General features: G+C 39.6%; 2 protein-coding genes across 3 annotated transcripts; one reads left to right on the top strand and one right to left on the bottom strand.

Annotated features, from left to right (window-relative positions):
* Positions 1–9723: 9723 nt before the first annotated feature.
* LIG4 (DNA ligase 4) lies at positions 9724–13938 on the bottom strand. Its single transcript, XM_083885279.1, has 2 exons — positions 13859–13938; positions 9724–13332 (listed from the first exon to the last, which is right to left on the bottom strand). Exon 2 carries the CDS (start codon positions 13316–13318, stop codon positions 10580–10582), a length of 2739 nt encoding a protein of 912 aa, XP_083741405.1. The 5' UTR covers positions 13319–13332; positions 13859–13938; the 3' UTR covers positions 9724–10579.
* Positions 13939–14005: 67 nt separating this feature from the next.
* ABHD13 (abhydrolase domain containing 13) lies at positions 14006–21214 on the top strand. 2 transcript variants are annotated; one of them, XM_083885280.1, is made up of 3 exons: positions 14015–14129; positions 15824–15859; positions 20021–21214. In XM_083885280.1, the coding sequence occupies exon 3, from the start codon at positions 20056–20058 to the stop codon at positions 21067–21069; it is 1014 nt and encodes a 337-aa protein (XP_083741406.1). In that variant the 5' UTR covers positions 14015–14129; positions 15824–15859; positions 20021–20055; the 3' UTR covers positions 21070–21214. The 2 variants fall into 2 exon arrangements, with proteins under 2 accessions (XP_083741407.1, XP_083741406.1); XM_083885281.1 differs by lacking the exon at positions 15824–15859 and having other exon boundaries at positions 14006–14129.
* Positions 21215–21373: the final 159 nt, after the last annotated feature.

The raw sequence follows: 21373 nt of genomic DNA, 5'->3' as shown, positions 1-21373 counted from the left end.
AATGTTTGTTCTTTTCAGGCACCTTGATTGAAAATGTGAAGGGAGGGAGAGAAAACAAGTAAATAATATGCTTTCTATGTAAAGAGGTCTGACTCCTAACAAGCTGCAGTTCCCTTCATTTTGCCTCTGACTTCCCACTTTATGGTTAATATAAAATTCTCATAGGGAGAAAAGAAAAGAAAAAAAGCAAGTCTCTAGAAAAACAATTTAACTACACACAGCACTTAATGCATGCAGCTTCTCTCTGAATTCAAAATACGTGTCTTGCAAGTTCCATTAAATATATATATATATATATGTTTTATGAATGTGTCTCTTCATACAAATTTTCCTCCCTCACAGGATTTCAGCTTACTGTGTTTCAAGAGTCCGAGGTTTACCTCTGGTAGGGAAACCTAGCTCAGACTTCTGAGGAAATTGCTAAGTTGGAAGAAAGAGCTGTGACAGCATCTGCAGAGTGGAACTGTGTGGGACAAGAAAGGTAAAGATGACAGTGGAGGTAGAATTATTGAAACTGGATCTGTGAGTGGTTCAAAGATTCTGAAGGAAAAAAACTCCAGTGTGGAAAATAAAAAACTCTGAAGGAAGAAGAAAGTGGTGAAAGAGAACTCAGGAAGAGATGAAATCCAGAAAGCATCAAGGGCCAACCTTGGTGCCTTTACAAGACTGGGGATCTTCCTGACCTGACCTCATTATTGATCCCTGGCCATCTCTCCCTGGAGTCTCTGAGTGTCACATGGGAAGGGGTGAAGGCTGAGCACAGTAACATTTAGCCTTGCTCTTTATTAGATAGCTAACATCTGTATTTGCCAAGCAATGAATAATTGTTATATACTTTATAGTTGTATGTATTATGCTGTCATAGTCTCTGCAAATAGCTAAAGGTGTCCAAAATATTACAAACAGTTACATCAGCTGGGTACATCAAACAGGTAATGACTCAGCCATGCTGAGTTTCTGTGCATGCCACCAAAACCCAAACAGACCAAAAACAATTGGTGGCAGAGTTTGGACAGGGAGAGAATTTTGAGCTATAACTGCTAAAAGAAAAGGAGTTAAATGATCTGCGCTTTTCACTGCATGATCTGGACTTTGAAATATGGTTGTTGAAGGGGAAGGCCTAATTGTAACTGTTCAATAGTGTAATTTGTGGCCAATTAATGATCTGGAGTGCAGGGCTAGAAGGTCTAACTGCAAGAAAGGGTTAACCTCTCTGGAAGCAGGAATGCCAGATACAGATGGACTTCTTGCAAGGGAAAAAAGGTTCCCTGGGTGTTGAGATGAGAAACAACCTCAGCATTGCCTTATAAACCATCCTGGAATGGGAATATTCAGGGGTGCAAGATTAGGGATGGCCTTTGGATAGCAGAGCTGGGCTTGGGGGACAGACCCACAGCTGGACTGAGATGCAACCATTATCAGGATTGGTGCTGATGCAAGAGTTCATAAGGCATCTGCTTATGACACATCTATGGAGACTCCCTGTAGAACTGCATATACTGGTAGAATTCTGGCCAATGCATTGTTCATTAACCATTTCTATTTTATATTTAAATTCACATATGTGTTTAATGGTGGTAGCATAAAAATTCCTCAACACTGTATATATCCCATTTTCAGACTGAACCCCTGTACCTTCTAACATTTCCTAATCACTCAGGAGCAATATGGTAGCTGACAGGTAAGCTATTGCCCCAAAACCAAAACTGTGACTTGACACTTTGGACATTTATAGGTATTTTCAACCAGCAGAAGAACTGTGGTGTGCAAAGCCTCTCTCTTTAAATTGGAGACTTTAATGGAAATACGGTATCCACATCAGCCCAAAACTTCTCATTACATCCTGTGGGGTAATGGCTGGGGCATTTATATGGACTGTTGTATCAGTTCCTATCATGATTCCTCAATGATGTCAAGTAAATAAACAGCTTTGAGAGCCGGGACTGAAACTTCCTATGGCAAATACTTCATTTGTGAATCCAGGTTAAAAAGCCATTCAAAAATCTGGATGTTTACCAGTCCTTTTTAAAGAAGAGTTTATGTTCACCCAGCTTTAGGAAGAATTCAAGCTCTGTGCCAGCCTTGCCTTAAATATCTAAATTTGGAGGACAAAAGAAAGAAGTAATTTTTTTTCAGTTAATGAGTTTTTTTTCCCTTAACAGTGTGTTCAGATCCAATTATTAATATTAGAGAGATGCCACTGCCTGAAGTAAGGTGCAAATGAGACCATATGCTGAACTCAATAATACAGATTTTTATTTAATAGTAATTGTTAGGTAGAGAGATGGATAGACATAGAGATAGAAAGAAGTAGGGAAAAGAAAGAGAAAGAATAAGAGTAGAAAGGTTTATAGTCATGCCCTATGGGATCCTGCCACAAAAATTAATTTTTGCAACTTCAAAGGCTGTTGGTCAAAGCAATGGTCACTGTCTTGATCCATCAGGGGTGGGGCAAAGCCACAAAACAGCATCTACTGGGTTTATATGCGCTCAGGTTCAGGTGGGAATGCACAGGTACCTTCCCTGGGGTGTGAAGGTAGGATTTCTGGAGTTTCACACTGAAGGATGTAATGCTGTGGATCATGGCACCAAAGACTTCAGGAGTCTTTGGTGGTTTAAGACCTAACAGTTGCCTCTCAGGTTGGCACAGCTGAGTCAACAATAAAAGGGGCAATAAATAGAAGGGGCAATTACCTTCAGGCTACATGTGAATGTCCAGATTCTTCCCTGAAGGGGAGTTTTCATACCTGAGCCATTATGTGAGGACACTGGCATGATAAAAAGCACTGTCCTGCCTCATGGGATTTGCCTCTTGCCAGCTTTCTCCCTTACCTCGTTTAATGCCCAGCTGTAGCCTCCTGTGATGAGTGTGCACTGCCCTCTGCACCTGGGCACTTAAGAGGCCAATGGTCTGAGTTATTAACCTGTCCAGTCTCTCACACACTGTTTCACTCAGTTTGTGAGGTTTCTAGAGGCCTCTTTTTGTATAATGGTCCATTAGTCAGAGAGTCAGGCAGCTGGATGTTTCAGTGCAATACAACATGCTACCACGGTCCTCCCATTCCTGGGAAACACTCAAATCACAGACTGTAAATAAAGCAGGTGGAATATAGAGAAGGGTGAAAGCTCTTTTAACTGTTCTCCCAAAACATAGGTCATGCATGATTAAGAACGTCAAGGAGAAAGAGGTGTGAAGAGTCAAAGGGAATCAGATTTCACTTTTACAGATGTCTGTGGGACAGATTAAGATGAGCTTTCTGCTTCGGAATTTCTGGGGTGTATATTGACCATTTTACAAAGAAGAACTCCTGGGAAGAGGACCCACTTTATCTCAGAAAGTCTTCACAGAGCACTAAGCTTACAGCTGCAGTCAACAGGCTGGACACCCAAATAAGTGATACCATGAAGTGAGGGAAGTTTTTGTACAAGTAACTGGAGACAGGCAGACCTAAATCCTCTCTGCAGATCTCCAGAGGCTGTTTAGCAAATTTAAGCAGTTCAGCTTTGATGCTACATGCACATAATGTTGATGGGTCAACGTTTAAGTTAGAAGGATATATTGGCAAAACTTATTTCTTCTTTGTGATCATCTTGAACCTGCTCACACTACATTCATGCATGTAAAACAGCCAGCCCAGCCTATTTGTCTTATACACAGAAATTATTTTACACCATTTTCAGCACAGCACATACTGCTTAATGCTGGTGCATAAACTTCATTTGAATTTAACTAATTTCCAAGTCATCCTGATAAACATATTAATTGAAATAGCTTGTCTGCCTCTTTCAACATCATTTAAAACAAGACCTAGCATGGGAGTCTGCAGCATGCAACCCCACCTAAAAGGAGGATAAAGTGAAGGATAGAAGAGAGGTTGGGATTGGAGGTGGTTGTGGTGTGGAGAGGGAAATTAGGCTGGCTAATAATGCAAAGGCTGTTCCTGCTTGAATACTGATGAGCCAAGTTATCTATGCTGGCCACCTGCCTAACTATTTATTTCCTGCCAATGTTTGATTGCCTGTGCTGATCTTCAGGGAACTCTTATTGTGTGAATGCTGCTAAATGATTTTAATCTTTATTTTAATTCCTGTAAGCTTTTAATATAATTGTAAAAGATAATATGTGATTTGTGCGTTGTCTGATTGCTAAAACCTTTGTGCAGTAATAAATGAGTATTGAAATTCCCTGTGGAAATTCTGGAATATAGCCAAAGGGCAGATAACTGTGGGTGAAGGCTTAAGTGAACAGCAGCAAAGCATTGCCACTGCCCTTGTTGGAGATGCACAGAGAACATTTTGGTTATGTCAACATGGCACTCTTTATCTCTCCTCAGCCTGTGTAAGAGGCAGCTGTGGTCTCTTTTCTTGCCCTCTGTGCACTCATTTTGTTCTGCTGTTACCTATAACTGCATGGTCAATTGTGAACACTTGTCTTCTCATGAGCTCCAATTCCCACAGCGGAGCTGTGTCTGTGCTCAGGGACCACAAAACCCAGCCACCTCTCTGTGTTTCTTGTCTGTTCCTGAACATAATCCAGAGCATAGCATATCTATTCCCATGGTCTCAAGGCTCTTCTTCATGTCAGATGCTCAACCTGGGCTCAATTCCTCTTCCTGACTAGACAGTTCAGTGGCACAGGCCTGCCACTACCGTGCTGTTGTTCATAATGCAGCTTGGTCTGGACCAAATACCATTCTCCAAAACAGTGATGAAGTACCAGCTAGGATGGCCTGACCTAGGCTAAGGGTACAGCTTTTACATGACCAGACTATTTTAAGAAATGAGAACTTTTGCTGTACTAATGAGGAACAGCTGGTGGTGGTTGGCAATATAGTTTGAAGAACTAGAACTGGGAACCACTTCTGTTTAGTGTAGGCAGAAGAATGCAAGAAATGGTCTGTGCTGAGTCCTGGGAACTTCTTATTTCTACTGACAAGTAAAACTTTCACAGTCCATTTTCTGGATGGGGAGGAAGGGGTCTGTAAGGCACAGTCATGCCAGTGACTGTGTGCAGGTGTGTTGGCCTGGGGCAGTTTCTTGTTCTCTAGCCTTCCCATCCACTTCTGGGATCTCTAAAAACATTTCTGAGCACTGTTAAAGATGAAGGAATAATAAGAGGTGAGGGCAGAAGAGAGCCATTCTAATCATCACATCTCTCTCTCAATATTTATGCACACACACACACACACACACACATATACACTCCATATGTGTGTGCACATTTACACATGCTGTAGCAGGTTTTGGCTACTCTGATTTAGAAATCCCCTTCCCCTCCATGCAATTCCTGGAGCTCACTCCACGTCACATGCTGGACAGACAATCATGCAGTTGCAGAAGTTGAGCAGGGTCATGACTGAGCCACAGTCCATCCCTGCAGCCAAAACATGGGCCAAGGGTTCAGCACCCAGAATGAACCACAGAATTGTGTAAGTCAGACCAGAATTCATAAACAAAGACAACCCAGTACAAAGCATGTAATTCTAAAAGCATTTGGCACTGAGAGCAAATATAAGCATGATTTTGGAAAGGTTGAATCAGCCGTATCTTCCAAAAACACAGGTGAGGAAGGCAGGTTATCCAAAACACACACAGCAGAATATTTCTCCTGCACCATTACATATTAAGAGCCAGGTCTTTTCCTAGTGGTAAAATGTTTCTTTATATTTCCCAGTCACTAAAAAAAGTTAAATATTTCAGTCTTAAAAATTTAAATATTATCTGTACTGCACCTTAGATGGCTTTACTGAGTGTCTGCCAGAAATCTGTATCAGATCTGTATACAGCAGTTTTTCTGTTCATAGAGCTCTTCATCACCAAGCATAAGAATTTAGACAATTGATATACAAAAAAAATTTCTCAAGTTACCACATAATTCAGAGGGGGAAAAAAAAGGAGAAGAATTGTGGGTTTTTTCTTAACTGTCTTTTATTTATTAACTTTGTTGTTAATGCATGTAACCTCACTGCTCTGCCCTGGTTGCTGCTATTCCAGTGTGTCAGGCAGTCAACTCCCAACACCTGTTGTGTTTCAGTTACAGAGAGATGTAATCAGCAAAACTGTCTATCCTGTTTATTTCCCTTCTCTTCATACAAGAGACCTAAACAATGTGATACCTTCATATTTACTTTTGCCTTGAAAAATCTTTTTTAGTACTCTAATAGCACTCAGGTATTTTAAGTAAAATAAAAATTTTAAAAATTTAAAAAAAAAAAAAAAAAAAAAAAAAAAAAAAAAAAAAAAACACCACAGGAACCCAACAAAATCCCAAAATCCAAGATGTATGTGACCATATGTGAACATGTTTGCAGGGCAGACTGAAGCATAACAGAGAGGTATGCAAACTACCTTTAAACTGTATGTGTAAATTCACAGCACACAGGTCTGCCATATAAAATCTATAATACACTAGTCAAAAGAGGCCAACTCAAAAGAAAAGCTGTGGGAGACCAAGAAGGAAAAAAGCAACCACAAGACTTTAACTGAGACTAGCTGTGTTACACATCTATTTGCTGTCTTTTACTTATGCACCAACAGGAACTCCTATCCAAGTGCCTTTGACCAGACAGTTATTGCATTAATTGCAGGTGTAAGATGTGCAGGCTAAAATCTTAGATTTCAGAGAACACGTTGCCTCTGCTTGCTGCTGTTGCTGCCATAGCAAAGTGTGCTGAGGTTGGGGCATATTAGCTGCAGGAGGAAGCTTCCATGTGCAAGAAGGTGAAGAAATCCTACCTCTTCCTTGAATCTGTAGTGTTTATGTTTGTACGTCTATCATCACAACAAAGAAGCTGTTACTTAGCACTCCCAAATCAGCCCTGGGCAATCAGATGAAAGTGGTTAAACTAGCGGAGCTTTTTTCACTTTCACAATTGGTAGAGTTATACATCACCTCAAATTGAAAACCAGTTTTTCTGTTCTCTCAGATATGGCTAGTATTTAAACATTTATACACAGCACTTACACAGCTCTTTCCACTGCTCAGGAGACTGAACGACCTTAATGTTCATGTTCATTATAATTCAATTTGGTTTATGCTTTGGGTTTTCTTGGTTTGCTTTGTTTTTTTTCCTCCAGTTTAATGTGCAGCTTTAAAAGTCATCCTTGATAAAGAGAGTTAGCTATACAAATATCTATTCTCCTGCAAGTTAAAAAAAAAAATAATCCATTAAATTTGCAATGTATATGTCACCACTTGACACTTAGACCATTCACAAGACACCTAAAATCAGAATGGGAAATTTAGTTCAGACCTCACAGAACAGCTGAGGCTGGATGGCCCCTCCTGAGATCACATAGTCAAACACTGTCCAGTTGAAGGGTCAGGTAGAGCAAGTTGTAGCTGATTGCATATTGAATGTCACCAAGGATGGAGATTCCACAACCCCTCTGAGCAACCTGCTCCTGTGTTTCACCACCCTTACAGTAAGAATTTTCCTAGTTTTAAGCAAAAGTTTCTGTTCCATATTGTGCCCATTGCCTCTTGTCTTGTACCTTGGCTGCTGATGACAACTCTTCAAGCCTGGCATTTAAACCAGATTTCAGTCCATTTCCCTGTCCATTCATCTAGCCCACACTTCATTAGCTGTCTATGAAAATATTACAAGAAGGTGTCACAAGGCTGCCAAAAGCTGAGAAAAACAACATCTAGAGTTCTACTTTTCTCCATCAAGTTGGTCTTGTACTATAACAAAACACAAAATGCTGGACAAATTATAAAATTTTAAATTAGAACCACAAGGACCTCTATAAAAAATGAAACAAAACAAGCAATCTTCTACCCAAATCTATTTCAGAAGGTTAATTTGAACTTCATAAAAAGCTATAGAAATACCATAGTTAAGTTATTCTAACTAGTACAACTCTATACAGAACCAGACTATGTGAATTCATTCTATTCTGGGAAAGACTGAGGATAAAAGAATTGAATATGCCACCCCTCACACCATACCCACTCATTTTGTGTGTAACAAATATTTCCCCCCACCCCCCACCCCCCTCCCACCCCATTATCTTATTTCTGGCAACTTTAGTCCTGAAAAATGTATTTTACTTTATGTATGACAGGGAGAAAAATGAACTTTGGTTTCATCTTTACATAGTTCCTCTACCGATCGTATTAACAGAAGAATTTAAATATATTTTGTCACTAATCTAGTGATAATTATACATGTTGAAACATTCTTATTACATCAGTTTTCAAATACAATCACATATGCTGTGAACATTAATGTTTGTGGTTTGAACTTAAATTCAACTCCCTTATATGTTCTGTCAAGATAATCTTCCCCAAAATTACAAAGAAGGAAAAACTACATCTGTTAAAAAACCCAAAAATAATGCTAAATATATTTTTTCTAAAAGAAAATAATTCTGAGGTTGGTGCCTTTTCATTTCCTTGCTTCTAGAAAGGAACATGGAGAAACATTATAATTATACCTACAAGCTCTTTCACTGTTAGGTTTGCATAATAAGTCAAACTTACAGAGAGTTCTCTCATTCATATCCCCTCACAGCAAAAAAAGTAGAATAAAATTTTACAGGCCATCTACTGTTTTGTGCTACAACAGCTGTTGCCAGCTGGAGATGCTTTATGCTCAATTCAAATATGTTAAAAGGCATTTCCTAGTAACCTTCAAATGAACATTTTTAAATCATTTTATGACATTTTATAACTTCGAGTACCTCTTTTGAAAGAATTCAAGCTACAATTACATATAGATTGGAAAGATTAAATGGCTTTTGATTGTATTTTAACAGAAAGAGTGACATAAAGTATTACAAAAACCCCATAAGCAAACTACAGAGCTTTTTAAAATTTCTCATCAAATCACTGAGATGCCATAAACAGAACAGTAAATCTTACCTGTTATTTACTATAGCTGACAGATTTTGACTGATTTCAACTGAATAAGTGGATCTTCTGCTTTTCAAGGATATTAATAGAGACTCTGAAAACATACGGATGTAGTCTTTCAGAAAAGAGTAACTGGAAACTGAGCAACAGGAACCATACAGTTTTTAAATGTTTCACCAAACAGATACGCTATAGTAAAAGTGTGACAAAAAGTTTTTAAATTTGGTTCTGGAAAGGAGTTCACATCCAAACTAAAGATCAGATGAATGTCAGGGGGACAAAAGAAAGGTGAGGATTTCCATAACTGAGAGAAGTGAGGTTTTCCTTCGTTCATTCAAAGCCCTGCTGGGTCAAGGGGTGCAAGTGGGCTGCTCCATGAGGGACAGCATGCTGAGGGAACAGCAAGGCAGTGTCCTCACCAACAAAAACCACAGTCCCACCATACCAGCCCCACTGAGAAAAAGAGCAAAGCAGCCTTGGTGACAGGAAATTTGTGGACAGTGGCTATTACAACCAATATTTTACCTACTGAGTATACTTCAAATAATAAGGGAGCTGCTGACATACTAAGAGATATCAATACAATTCCAACTAACCGATACTGCAATAAAACTTTCACATAACAATTACCAATTCTTTTTACAGGAACTTTTGCATGAACATGACCACAGAAAGCAATGTAGAAAGAGGTCAGTTAAAACTGACTCCATGTGATCTGCCCAGCTTCATTTCTGTTTCATACCAGTGTTGATGTAACAAGAAACAAGGCCTCAACCTTTCTCCCCTGAAAGTTAATGCATGAATTATCTATCAGTAGAAATCAAGTTTTTCAAAAGTGACTGTCTTTTAGAGATAAACAGCAGGCAGACTTTAAAAATACGTTTTATTTACTAATTATAAAAATATACATTGAACAGGATATCTGGAAATTAATCCTACAATATTTTAAGAAGCATTTTAAAAAGATAAACTGATAGTTAATTGTAAAAGCCTAGTCCTGTCACAATTCACAGTTAAACTGTAATAAGCACAGGAGTTATTACAATTTTTAAGTAAATAATTTGTATTTCATACACATATAGATCATTATTAATTCATTATCACTTCAATGATAAGTTTAGGTCCTTTTGTACAAAGGGTATTTACACAAAGAAACACAGGATCTACACAATATCCTAAAACCAAAGTGCTTTCGAGTCTGTGTGGTGCTTAATGCTAAAACCAATGTAAACAAATTAAAACAGTCCAGATGAAGTTTATAAATCACTGGATCCTCTAGCATATGGAATACATACAAAACAAGTCAACAAAAACATGAATGTGATTGCAAATCGATAGTTAATAGATAAGCAGCAGCATCTCCATAAAATAATAAATTATTGTCTCCACTTTGAACAATGGAGGCAAGCATTATTAAAGTTAGAACAAGCTAGCCAGTTTCCAACATATTTTATTTATGTAAAATTTTAGATCTCTCCTGAGACCTGTTTGTGGATTAAAAGGCTTAAATTATTTATCTTGTGGTGTTTTTTTTCTTTCCAACATAGCTTAGCATCCTCTTGCTTCTGCAACAGTAAAATTAAAAGCCTTCCTGATTTCAGCAATTCAGTGTTATTCTTTAGCCAGAGCCAGCTTTAAAAAGACATGAAAGCACACAAAAAAATTTAGGACCTCACAAAACCCAAGTCACATCATGCCTTTGCTCTGATCTTAAAAACTGCTTTAAACTAAGTACTGATTTTCATTCTTTGTGACTCCTTCCTCCACTGAGTGTGTTACCCACAGCTCAGATACAATTTTAAATTTTTTCCCAAATGTTCTTCTGAGTGCTTTCATCTCTTCTACCCGTGAATGATCTTCTCCTACAATAACATGGGAAACACCCTCTTCAAGGTGAGAAACTACTTTTGCACCATAAAAACGGAGCTCCAAAGCTCTAATTGATAGTGTAGTTCCAGGGATTTTGCTTTCGGGCTCGCTGACAACAGCATAACAGTCCACATAAATAGTGCTTCCTCTGAATACACCGAGCTTACAACTGTTGCACCAGTAACGTTCTTCTAGCTCTACAATCACGTCCAGAGGCATTGCCTTATTGTCTTTCATTCTTGAGAACACTTCCTTGAGCTGTGCAACATCTGTGTTTGCTGTGTAACTGTCTCCATAACAATCATACTCACAAGCAAAATGTTCTTTTGTGTCAGGAGACATGTGAATCATAAAGGCTGGTTTCCAAGGCACCAGCATTTTGGTTTGAAAGCACTGAAGAAGCCACTCTGCCCTCACCACATCATATTTGTTGGAAGCAATGATGTTTTTCACTCTGACATTCTCAGCTCCTACAATGACACAGTAAGTCTCCGGCCCTGGGTTCTGTACCACACTGCCACCACACTGGGCTATTTTGCTTTCCAGCTCAGACTTTGAGTATTTTCCCATTCCTGTCATAACACAAAACTCAACGTCTTCAAATACATTTGAAACCTTGCTTACACTAGAAAGATCAGGAGCTTTAAATTGCTCTGCTATTCCAATTATCTTCCTCACCTTTGAAACAGTTTTCCTTTTCTTCTCATGTGGCTCATCAAACTCATCTATGTGAAGGTGCTTAGAGGCCAACTTTCCTTGTGCTTTGCTTCTGAGGTCTTCTAACATGTCTGAAGTCATGCACTCATACCATTCTTTGTCTTCCCTTATCTTCTCAATTCGGGGGAATCTCAAAGTACAATCAGTTTTGTACATATCACTGTCAACAATCTCAGCTGCCTTGATCTGAACTATGACAGAGTTGCAAGGTTCAATGTACATTTCAGGTTTTTCAGTTCCACACAAAATGTTACCAGGAGGGTCCTTCCTATTGTAGGGCTTCCAGTGTTTAGCCAGTTTCAGGCCTAGATCATACAATTCTTTCATAGTATAACCAGAGCCAACACGACAAATGGAGTGGAAAGTGGTTGGTTTTTCATTTGGAGGGGGCGTCTCTGCAACAGCACATAGAAAATGAGACATCATTCCACCACGAGACCCCTTCCCCCAGTAACCACCAACAATTAAAAGGTCCAGTTCATCCATCAGTCCATTGACATATTCTGGCTTGATTTTTAACCAGCCTTCCCCACGTTTGTCAGGCTTGTAGGTGGACATGGGATCTTTCACCATAATTCCTTCCTCTCTGTTATCTATTGCTCCATTTAAGGCATCAATCACTTCTTTTCTTGTTTTGGCACTTCTCTTATCGACAACATGTATCCTGCCCTTTACTGGGGTAAATACACTACTTAAGATTTCATATCTTTTGCTTAGTACTTCGTGCCCCAACTTCTGATCATTAACCATCAATACATCAAATACACAGAAGCAGGTCTGCAGATCAGAGTCCTCCACCATTCTTTTTATGTCAAATTTGTTTCCTTTTTGCATAAAAGTTTGTGCCTCAGGATTGTAAGCCATCATTTCACCATCGAGAATGCAATTTTGTATATTGCTCTTAAATACATTATGAATAAATGGCGTTAAAGAGCCTTCAAGGGGTGAAGCACCAAACTGCTGAGTATAGTCAAACCCATTTCGGGAAAAATACTTGTACACATCCCCATCTTTGTGCATCTGCATACGTTCACCATCCAGCTTAGTTTCTATGTAGAATGTCTGGTTATTCATTTGTTTCTCAATTTGCTGGACATCTGCAATAGCAGCAAGCATTGGTTTAAAGGCAGAAAACAACATGATAGAAACATCACTAAGTGAGACAGAGGGATCATGCAGTTGTCTGCAAACTTTTTCCAAATCAGTAGTAACATTGTGCAATTCAGCAGCATCAGGATGAAAAATGGAAAATATAGTTTGTTGACTAACACCAAGCTTTAGATCCTTTATAATCATTCTGATAAGCCATTTTTGTTCCAATGCTGTGCTCTGGGTAATTAACCGAAGAAGACTTTTCTTTAACTGACCCTTGTTTTTAGCAGCATTATTATTAGCTATCACATCTAAATGTTCATTGACTTGTTCTATTGTCAGACTGCCTTCTTTTGGGCACCTAGGTTTTAGCACAAAGTATGCGATCATTGCAAAATCTCCAGCATCTCCACGCGAGCCCGAAGGCGTCCTGTAATTTAAAAGCCTTGCAGCATCTTTTCCATCTTTTGGTAAATTAAGGAGTTCAATATAGAGCTTTGCAAGCATAGTTTCCTTAATTCCATATGCCATCCTTTCTCTTTCCAGCTGTGGGAGAATAAGTCGCATAGCTGGGTAAAAGGAGTCTGTAACATCTTTCTCTTTTTGATGAAGCGCATCATGGAATTTCCTCCAGGAATCCAGAAAATTCTTGAAATGCTGGGCTTTCTCTGGACGAGATTTGGACTTCTGTATTTGCTCCAGAGTAGAACACAGATCTGCAAAAGGCACGTGAGAGGCCACCGTTTTTTTAGGAAGAGGCTGCGAAACAGGTGCAGAAGCCATCAGTCTGTTTTTCACTGGGAACAAAACAAAATTATATATTTATAAACAAAGCCTCAGCACGTTATTCTGTCTAGAAAAACCACTGTCTCTAATTAGGATCTATGTTTTTTCTCATTTTTCTACCTAAGATCTAACCACTATCTTTGAGGTCGCCAGCTGATTCTTCATTTACTCGTCCAAGTCAGCGGCGAGACACCGAAGCAGTGCCGTGCCTAGACACAGAACTGCGCGGCTTAAGGCACCGCGCCCCCCTCCCGCGGCTGCCCAGGTGAGAGCTTTCAGTGCTCGGAGAACGATTCCTCCACCGTCCCCGCGAACAGCCTGCCCCCGACACCGCCCGCCTCGGCCCCTGTCCCCGGGCCGCTCCGCGCCGCCGGAGGGAGCGGTGCCAGCGGGGCCGGGCGGGGACCGCCCTGGCCAACCCCCCGTTCCCCGGCACGGCGCCAACACGGCCACAGCGCCCGGGGCATGGCCCGCTCCGCACGGGAGCGGAGAGCCGGGAGGAGAGGACGGGGGAGCGGCCACCCCGCGGACACTCACGGGGAGCCGCGGGCACCGGCGGGCCCGGCCGACAGCGGCCTCCACCGCCCCGGAAGAGCAGGGCCAGCCCCGCCACGGGCCGCGCTCCTCCCCCGGGCCGGGCGGGGAAAGGCGGGGAGAGCGGGGAGAACGGCCGGGCTGTGCTGTGCCCTGGAAGCGGAACCGCGGCCGCGGTGACTTCCTGCCTCGGGAGGAAGGAGCGGCGGTTGAAGTTGCGCGTCGGGGGCTGCGCTGGCCCGAGGCCCCGGCGGCGCCCGGGAGGATGCGGCGGGTGGGTCTGGCGGCGCCCGGGCCCGCCGCGGCACCGGCACCGGAGGGGAGCGGGGAACGGGGGCCGGGCCCGGCCCTGGGGCCGCGCCGTGCACGGGGGCAGCCGGGGCGGCGGGGGCGGCCGGCGGGTTTGGGGCTCGGTTTGGGGTCTCGGCGGGGCTAAACGCGGCTGTTCCCCGGGGAGGCGGCAGGCGGGACAGTCCCGGGCCGTGTGAGGCCCCTGCCCAGGGGCTGCTCCCTCGGCAGCGCCGGTAAAAGTTCCTGCAGGTGCCGTCCTGCCGAGCCCCGGCAGATCTTGAGCTTCTCGGCAGCAATGTCTCGCTCCGGTGTTTTAGTTTATTTCCGCTGCCAGATGGAACAATTCCTGCAGTTGGGTGCTTGCAGAAGGTGGGGTAACTGTAGTGTAATAAATGGGCCAGGTGACTGTTTCGAAAAGGCTGAACTCGGTGTTTTTCTGAAGTCAAAAAGGCGTCAATTTAACAGGCTTAATTACTTCTAAAATTGCTGTTAGGAGCCTACGGTCCCTAGAAATTTAAGGTTCTAAGTTAAGGTATAGCCAGCCTTGTTTTGTTGTTTGGTTTTTTTACCCATTATCATCGTCATCGAAGGCATGGAGTTACGATGATACTTTGTACCGTTTGTCAGCCGGGAGAGGTGTCCGGCCAGTTAAGGGGGAAACATTTTCAGTTTCAGTTCTATGGACAGTTTGATGCAGAGCTGTGGATGTTGCCTCTTTGAAATAAGTAGGACAAGTGACTCGTTGATTTTAACGTCAGAGCCATGAAATGCGTGTTAAGTTATTCTTATTGTACTTTTTCCTTTGGCTTTGCTAGGAGTCTCTACTTTGCTGGTGTTTTTCCTTTTTTTTTTTTTTTTTTTTTTTTTTTTTTTTTTTTTTTTTTTGTGAGTGTCTAGGATTTTAGTATGAACAAAGTGTATTTTTCTGGTCCTTGCTAAGCCTGTAGGTTTTCTTCCAGATCAGTTCCCCCTCTGAAAATAACTTTTTATAGTTGAGGACCTGATATTTCTGCTTACAGATGTCTTCTGAATAAATATGAGTAAATGTAACACTTGTGCAAATCTTATCTGTATCTGGAGAAGGTGGAGTCTAGGAAAAGGAAATGGAGGCAAGCACATGTCGTTAGATATTTCGTAAGAAGACTGAGAATTGCTTTTGTTTGTTTGCTTTGAAATCCAAAGGATTAAGGAGTGTTAAGACTGCTTTTTTTTTTAAAAGCTCTTTAATAAGGAAGCAGCCATTAAAGACCTAATTGTGCTTCTTAGCACTAACTTTAAAGCTACTTGTGCACTAAAAGGTTTAAGGAGAGAATGTAATGTTTGTTTTTATGCACTACGTATATATGCTATGTTATTAGTAAAATTATTTATGTACGTATATTATTATAATATTTCAGTATTGTCATATACTGTGTGTTATGTATATAGCCCAGGACATTTCATTGTGATTCTTGAACTTCATTATAAGATGTTTTCAAATTAATCAAATGTTTCAAACAAACATTCAGCTAGAAGGAGCATGAGATGAACAGCTTCATTAGTGAAGCAGTTGTAACTTCTAGGGGGTTTGGCTCTTATCACTTCTTAATCTTCTTTCAAGTAACAAGATAAAAAATAAATTACATGTGTAATTCAAAACAATTTTACTCAAAATTCATAAATGGAATTGTCTTTCAGGCAGAGATGAAGCCTGGGAAATCATCACATCTAAAGGTAAATTTTTTATGATATGATTAGTGTATGAAAATAGTACTGTTTAATATTAAAAATGTAGACAAAGGCTAAACAACAGAACCTGTGGCAGATACAAGAGTCATTTCATCTGCCATTCAGAAGGAACAAAAAAAAGTTCCCTAGTACTTTAAAAATACACTTGAATTTTTATGATTTTTTAAAATTGATAATGGTGTTAACCATTTAAAAATAGCATTAGGGCAAAATACAATATTGTTAAAACACCTTGATCATAAAGAGGGTTTTTTCTCAAAATTTTTATTGTTGGGAGTGATTTCTATTTTCAGTAGCTAATTGAATTTTAGGACTTGTAGCTCATATGATAGAACACAGAGGTCTGCAATAGTTCCTAGAATCGTCAGTGGAGATGTACAGATACAGGGGGGTGTGTGTATATCAACAAATGTGTATATCCCAACACAAAGCTGAAATGCACTGCTTCCAGATTTCCTGTTTTGAGAGACAATACGGTTCCATGGCAGTTTAAGCCAAAGGTACAACAGCAGTTTGGCCAAGTCTTACTTTCGTTAGGTCTTGATGTTGAGTTGGCTGCATTGCTGTTTCTGTGGGGCAATGGTTTCCACAGTAAGGCTTTGTATTTCAGTACTGTCTTCTGCTTGTTGTTTAAGCTTACCAAATATAAATTACCGAATAAATACTTGTAGGAAGTATTAGAATTCCCAAAGGCTAGCTTTTCTAATGCACATTATCAGAGGGACAAGGGGAAAAATTCTTTTTAAAATGACCTTATGCTTATTTACCTAGTCTTTTATTTAGTTTAAATAATCAATGATTATGAAATACTGTGAATGCTGTAAAATGGGATGTGACTCCTTATTAAAGGAAAATGTTGTTTTCAAAGTTACAAGAATTACATGAAACACGGTGCTATAATACGATATTTCTTAAGGTGGTTTTTTTGTTTGTTTGTTTGTTTTTTGTTTGTTTGTTTGTTTTTGGTTTTGTTTTTGGTTTTTTTTTAGTGGAGTAAAAATGCCCTCTAAGAACTTAAAGGGGTGAATGCTTCTTGATATAAGTGGGACATCAGACAGTTATGGGGCAAGTCCACGACTGGTTGTTGCAGTCTAGGAACAGAACCAGTCTTGTCTAGAGAGAGTTAGTCCAGGTGGTGGATTGGTGGGTCTGCTCTGTTTCTCAGGTTGACCACATCAGACACCAAACTCTAAATACACTGTTCTCCCACTCCTACCAGTCTTTTGTGGATTATTCTGGCCCCCTGTTAGTCATAAAATTGGAGATGCAAGAGAAATGTACACATGCCTTTCATAATTCTGACAGAGTATTCACATCATAAGATGTTACCTTGTAAACTTCTTGAAAGATTTATAACTTCCCATACAGCACACCAGGGTGGGAAATAAAGACCAATAAGAGAATTTTGTGTGCGTGTGTGTTGTCTTGCAGTTGAACAGTCTCAAATCTCATGCACTTCACAAAGTGCTGACCTTACTGCTCACTGAATATCACTATATTAGCTTTCCCTTTTTTATTTCTGTCTGTCAAGTGGAAATTTTGTTCTGTTTGTATCATCTTCTGCTGTCCAAGATAGTGTTTGGAAGGTCTGCTGCTTTGAGCTCCCTAGAAAGTGTGGGTTGCAGCTTTATTGAGAGCAGGATTGTATTGATTTGGCTTAGAGTCTCTTCTAGGCCTGTATGCTTGTTTGAGAAACCATCCTTTTCTGCTCTTCTTTTAATTGGTATTGAAAGGTGGGGAGGAACCTAAAAAACTTTTTATCCTAGTTTCCTAGCTTACAAATCTTCCAACAAGATGTGAAGGCTTGGAAATTAATGGAACCAGTGAAGTTTTACAAAGCTGGGGAAAAAAACCCCCTTTAGTAGTAATGTAATTGTTCAATATCACAGAGTAGTCAGCTTTATTTAAATAAGTAATGAGTGTGAAACATTTGTGTCTGTGTAGTTTGCTCTTCCTGTTAACTGCTTACTGTACATTGAGCTTTAGTTGTAGGATGTACTGGCTAGTTCCAGTAGCAAAGTGTTTGTATATACCTATATATATATATATGCATACACATATATACACACCTATATATCTATATAAGTATTTATATATATACACCTATATATATATATATCAGAAATAGTCACACAGCAGCACTATCTGGTGTATGTATCTGTAGTATGATATTTTGATAATATTAGCCTGCTGAAATAAAAATAGAAGCAGTGCCCTTCTCATGAAACTAAGATGGCTTATAAAATCAGCTGTGGGTATCAGTCTCCAAATAATCCTTATTGTACGTGCAAAACTTCATCACTTGAAGTGATATTTTTATTAATTCTTTGTCTCTTAGTACTTTTGTTTAAGAGTTGGTCTCTCATTCTTGTGAATGTCTTGTTGAGAAAGCATTTTTGGAGTTCCTTTCATTTGTAAAGAAAGTCAGCAAAGTGTTGAATAGCATAGGTAAGGAGAATGGTTTTACTCACTCATTATCAATTATCTTATAGTTCTGAAATGTAGTGCGGGAAATGTTTGTTAACTTCTTTAGGAAGTTCTCTTAGAAATTGAAGTAGCTCCTTTATATGTCTTCTAATCATTGTGAGTTCTTTTAAGGGAAATGGATCACAAAAATTAAATTTTCCTATAGACAGTATTTGTGCTTATTTGGATATGGATAATAGACGTGAACTTATAAATAATATCAGAGAACAAAGTTGAGATAACTGCTTTTTTAGACTATTTTACATTTCACCATGTTTTTGTATTTGGAATAGATACCATATATAAAAGCTTAATATCACATTGTGTTTGGTTAATACATGAATCTTAAGATGGGGCATTTATTTTTTATTTCTGATTTATTTCTAATTTTTGCATAAAATAGAGATGGCAGTTTTTCCTGTTGTAGCTGCAGAGGTCAGCTTTTATCACTCGAGCCTACCAGGATGGCTGGTATAAAATGTTTGGATGCATCTCTGCATGTCAAATTCCTTTGGAGTTTGAATTCAGATTATTGCTGTGATATATCATTTTAGGATTATAACTTTGTGTCTTAAGTGTAACTATTTTCTGCTATATAGCTTAGTGTTCTCAAACAAGTGAGTTTGTGTTGTCTCTTCCAGGGAGTGTGATTATTCAATTCAGTGGTGACTGAATGGTTACTGTAGTTTTTGTGTAGGTTTGGCAGTTTTTGCCTGTTTCCATATGAACCAGGAGTGAATACTGCAAGATCTTGTATGGATGCTGGGAGACATAACCTTTGGTTAGAAAGAAGGTTTAATCCATTGTCATTAACATCACTCTCCTCATTTTATGCCTTGTATGTGTTTTTGTCATGAGTCTGTTTTCGTGTTTGGTATTTTCAGCAGTACTTTTCATTGACCAGAGAATAATAATGTAGTTAACTGACTGTTTTCAGTTGTCTTGCATGATGATAAAATCTTCCATTCAGCTAAAGACTTAATATGGATTACTGATCTGATAGCAGAAAATGGTTGTTATAAATCAAAAGCAATCAAAATATAGGAAAAAAAACCAAAGTTGTCATAAATGTAACTACAGTGTGGTATCTTAGTATAGAGGAGTCTCTCTCTTCTGAGCAGTTCAGGTGTTGTTCTGTAACCACAGTTGATTGAGATGCTGAAAGGCAACCAATAACTCATAGCAGTGCTGGGATGTGTGGTGAGCCTCCAGTGTCTGCAGGGTGACGTGCACAGGCTTACTGCATGCTACTTAACAACTTAGAAATAAAGGCTATTTTTGTTTGTGTTCTCTGAATTCTAGCATTACTTACCTGAGCAGCTTTGACAAAGTGGTAATACAGTCTGTATGGTTGGTCTATTGCTTCGTAGGAAAGTCTGAGGGAAAGCAGAAGTTACTGTGGTCTCAGTCAACTAATCTTCCAGTGCTGTTAATGGACTGCCTGAAGAAATACTGTAAATGGAATTTTGAAGATCTCTAAAGCCTTTCTTTATGATTGTATTTCTGCTTGTTTTACAGAGTCAAATGGTTTCCAAAAGCTCAAGGGGGGTTTGCCACCAAATTTTATGTTAATACTCCAATACATTGACTTTCCATTAATCTTCTGCAAGTACAAATGCTTAAATTGCTACCTTTTCCTTTTTCCTATATTTATATGTATACATTTGGATTCTTTTGCAGGATTTACTTGGAGTAAAAGATCACTGACTTCTACAATGGAAAAATCATGGATGCTTTGGACCTTTGTTAAAAGATGGCTACTAGCTTTGGCTTCCTGGTCTTGGAGTCTCTGCCGTATTTGTCTTTTGCCCTTGATAGTGACTTTTCACTTGTACGGAGGCATTATACTCCTTATATTAATATTTGTATCAATAGCAGGTATATTATATAAGTTCCAGGATGTTCTGCTTTACTTTCCCGAACAGCCCTCTTCATCACGTCTTTATGTTCCCATGCCTACTGGTATACCACATGAAAACATCTTCATCAAAACCAAAGATGGAGTTCTTCTCAATCTTATCCTGCTGAGATACACAGGGGACAATGCAGCGTATTCTCCGACCATCATTTACTTTCACGGGAATGCAGGCAACATTGGCCACAGGTTGCCAAATGCTTTGTTAATGCTGGTAAACCTGAAAGTCAACTTAATTCTGGTTGATTATAGAGGGTATGGCAAAAGCGAAGGAGAAGCAAGCGAAGAAGGCTTGTACTTAGATTCTGAGGCGGTCTTAGACTATGTGATGACTCGGTCTGATCTTGATAAAACAAAAATTTTTCTTTTTGGCCGTTCCTTGGGGGGAGCAGTAGCTATTCACTTAGCTTCTGAAAATTCCCATAGGATTTCTGCCATTGTGGTGGAGAACACCTTTCTTAGCATCCCGTACATGGCCAGCACTTTGTTCTCTTTCTTTCCAATGAGATATCTTCCGCTATGGTGCTACAAAAACAAATTTCTATCCTACAGAAAAATCTCTCAGTGCAGAATGCCTTCTCTCTTCATCTCTGGGTTGTCTGACCAGTTAATTCCACCAGTTATGATGAAGCAACTTTATGAATTATCCCCAGCTCGGACTAAGAGATTGGCGATATTTCCTGATGGAACTCACAATGACACTTGGCAGTGCCAGGGTTATTTCACTGCACTTGAACAGTTCATCAAAGAAGTAATAAAGAGTCACTCTCCTGAAGAAATGGCAAAAACGTCATCTAATGTAACAATAATATAATTGATATTCTTCTTTGGGGTGGGGCAAGTACCTGCACTGTACCTTGATTTGTGATAAGTGGTAAAAGAATGTCTGTTTTTAAATGTGTGTCATGTCTGTACTTGCCTAAAGAGTGAAATTAAACTTGGAAAGGTCTGATATTTTATTAAGATGTTCCAGATAACTTTTACATTTGCAGCATTGTAAATGAACCATTTTATGTCTTTCTCATACTTTTTTGGTATCTCTGTCCATATATTCCATTTGTTTGATATGTACAACAGATGCTATTAAAGAAACTTGCTACAAAAGTAGTACAGAATGT

The sequence above is a fragment of the Zosterops lateralis genome (assembly GCF_965231275.1).
Source record: "Zosterops lateralis genome assembly, chromosome: 2".
Classification (NCBI taxonomy): Eukaryota; Metazoa; Chordata; class Aves; order Passeriformes; family Zosteropidae; genus Zosterops; species Zosterops lateralis.
The sequence above is the reverse complement of the archived record's forward strand: the minus strand, read 5'-3'. Positions and strand labels throughout refer to the sequence as shown.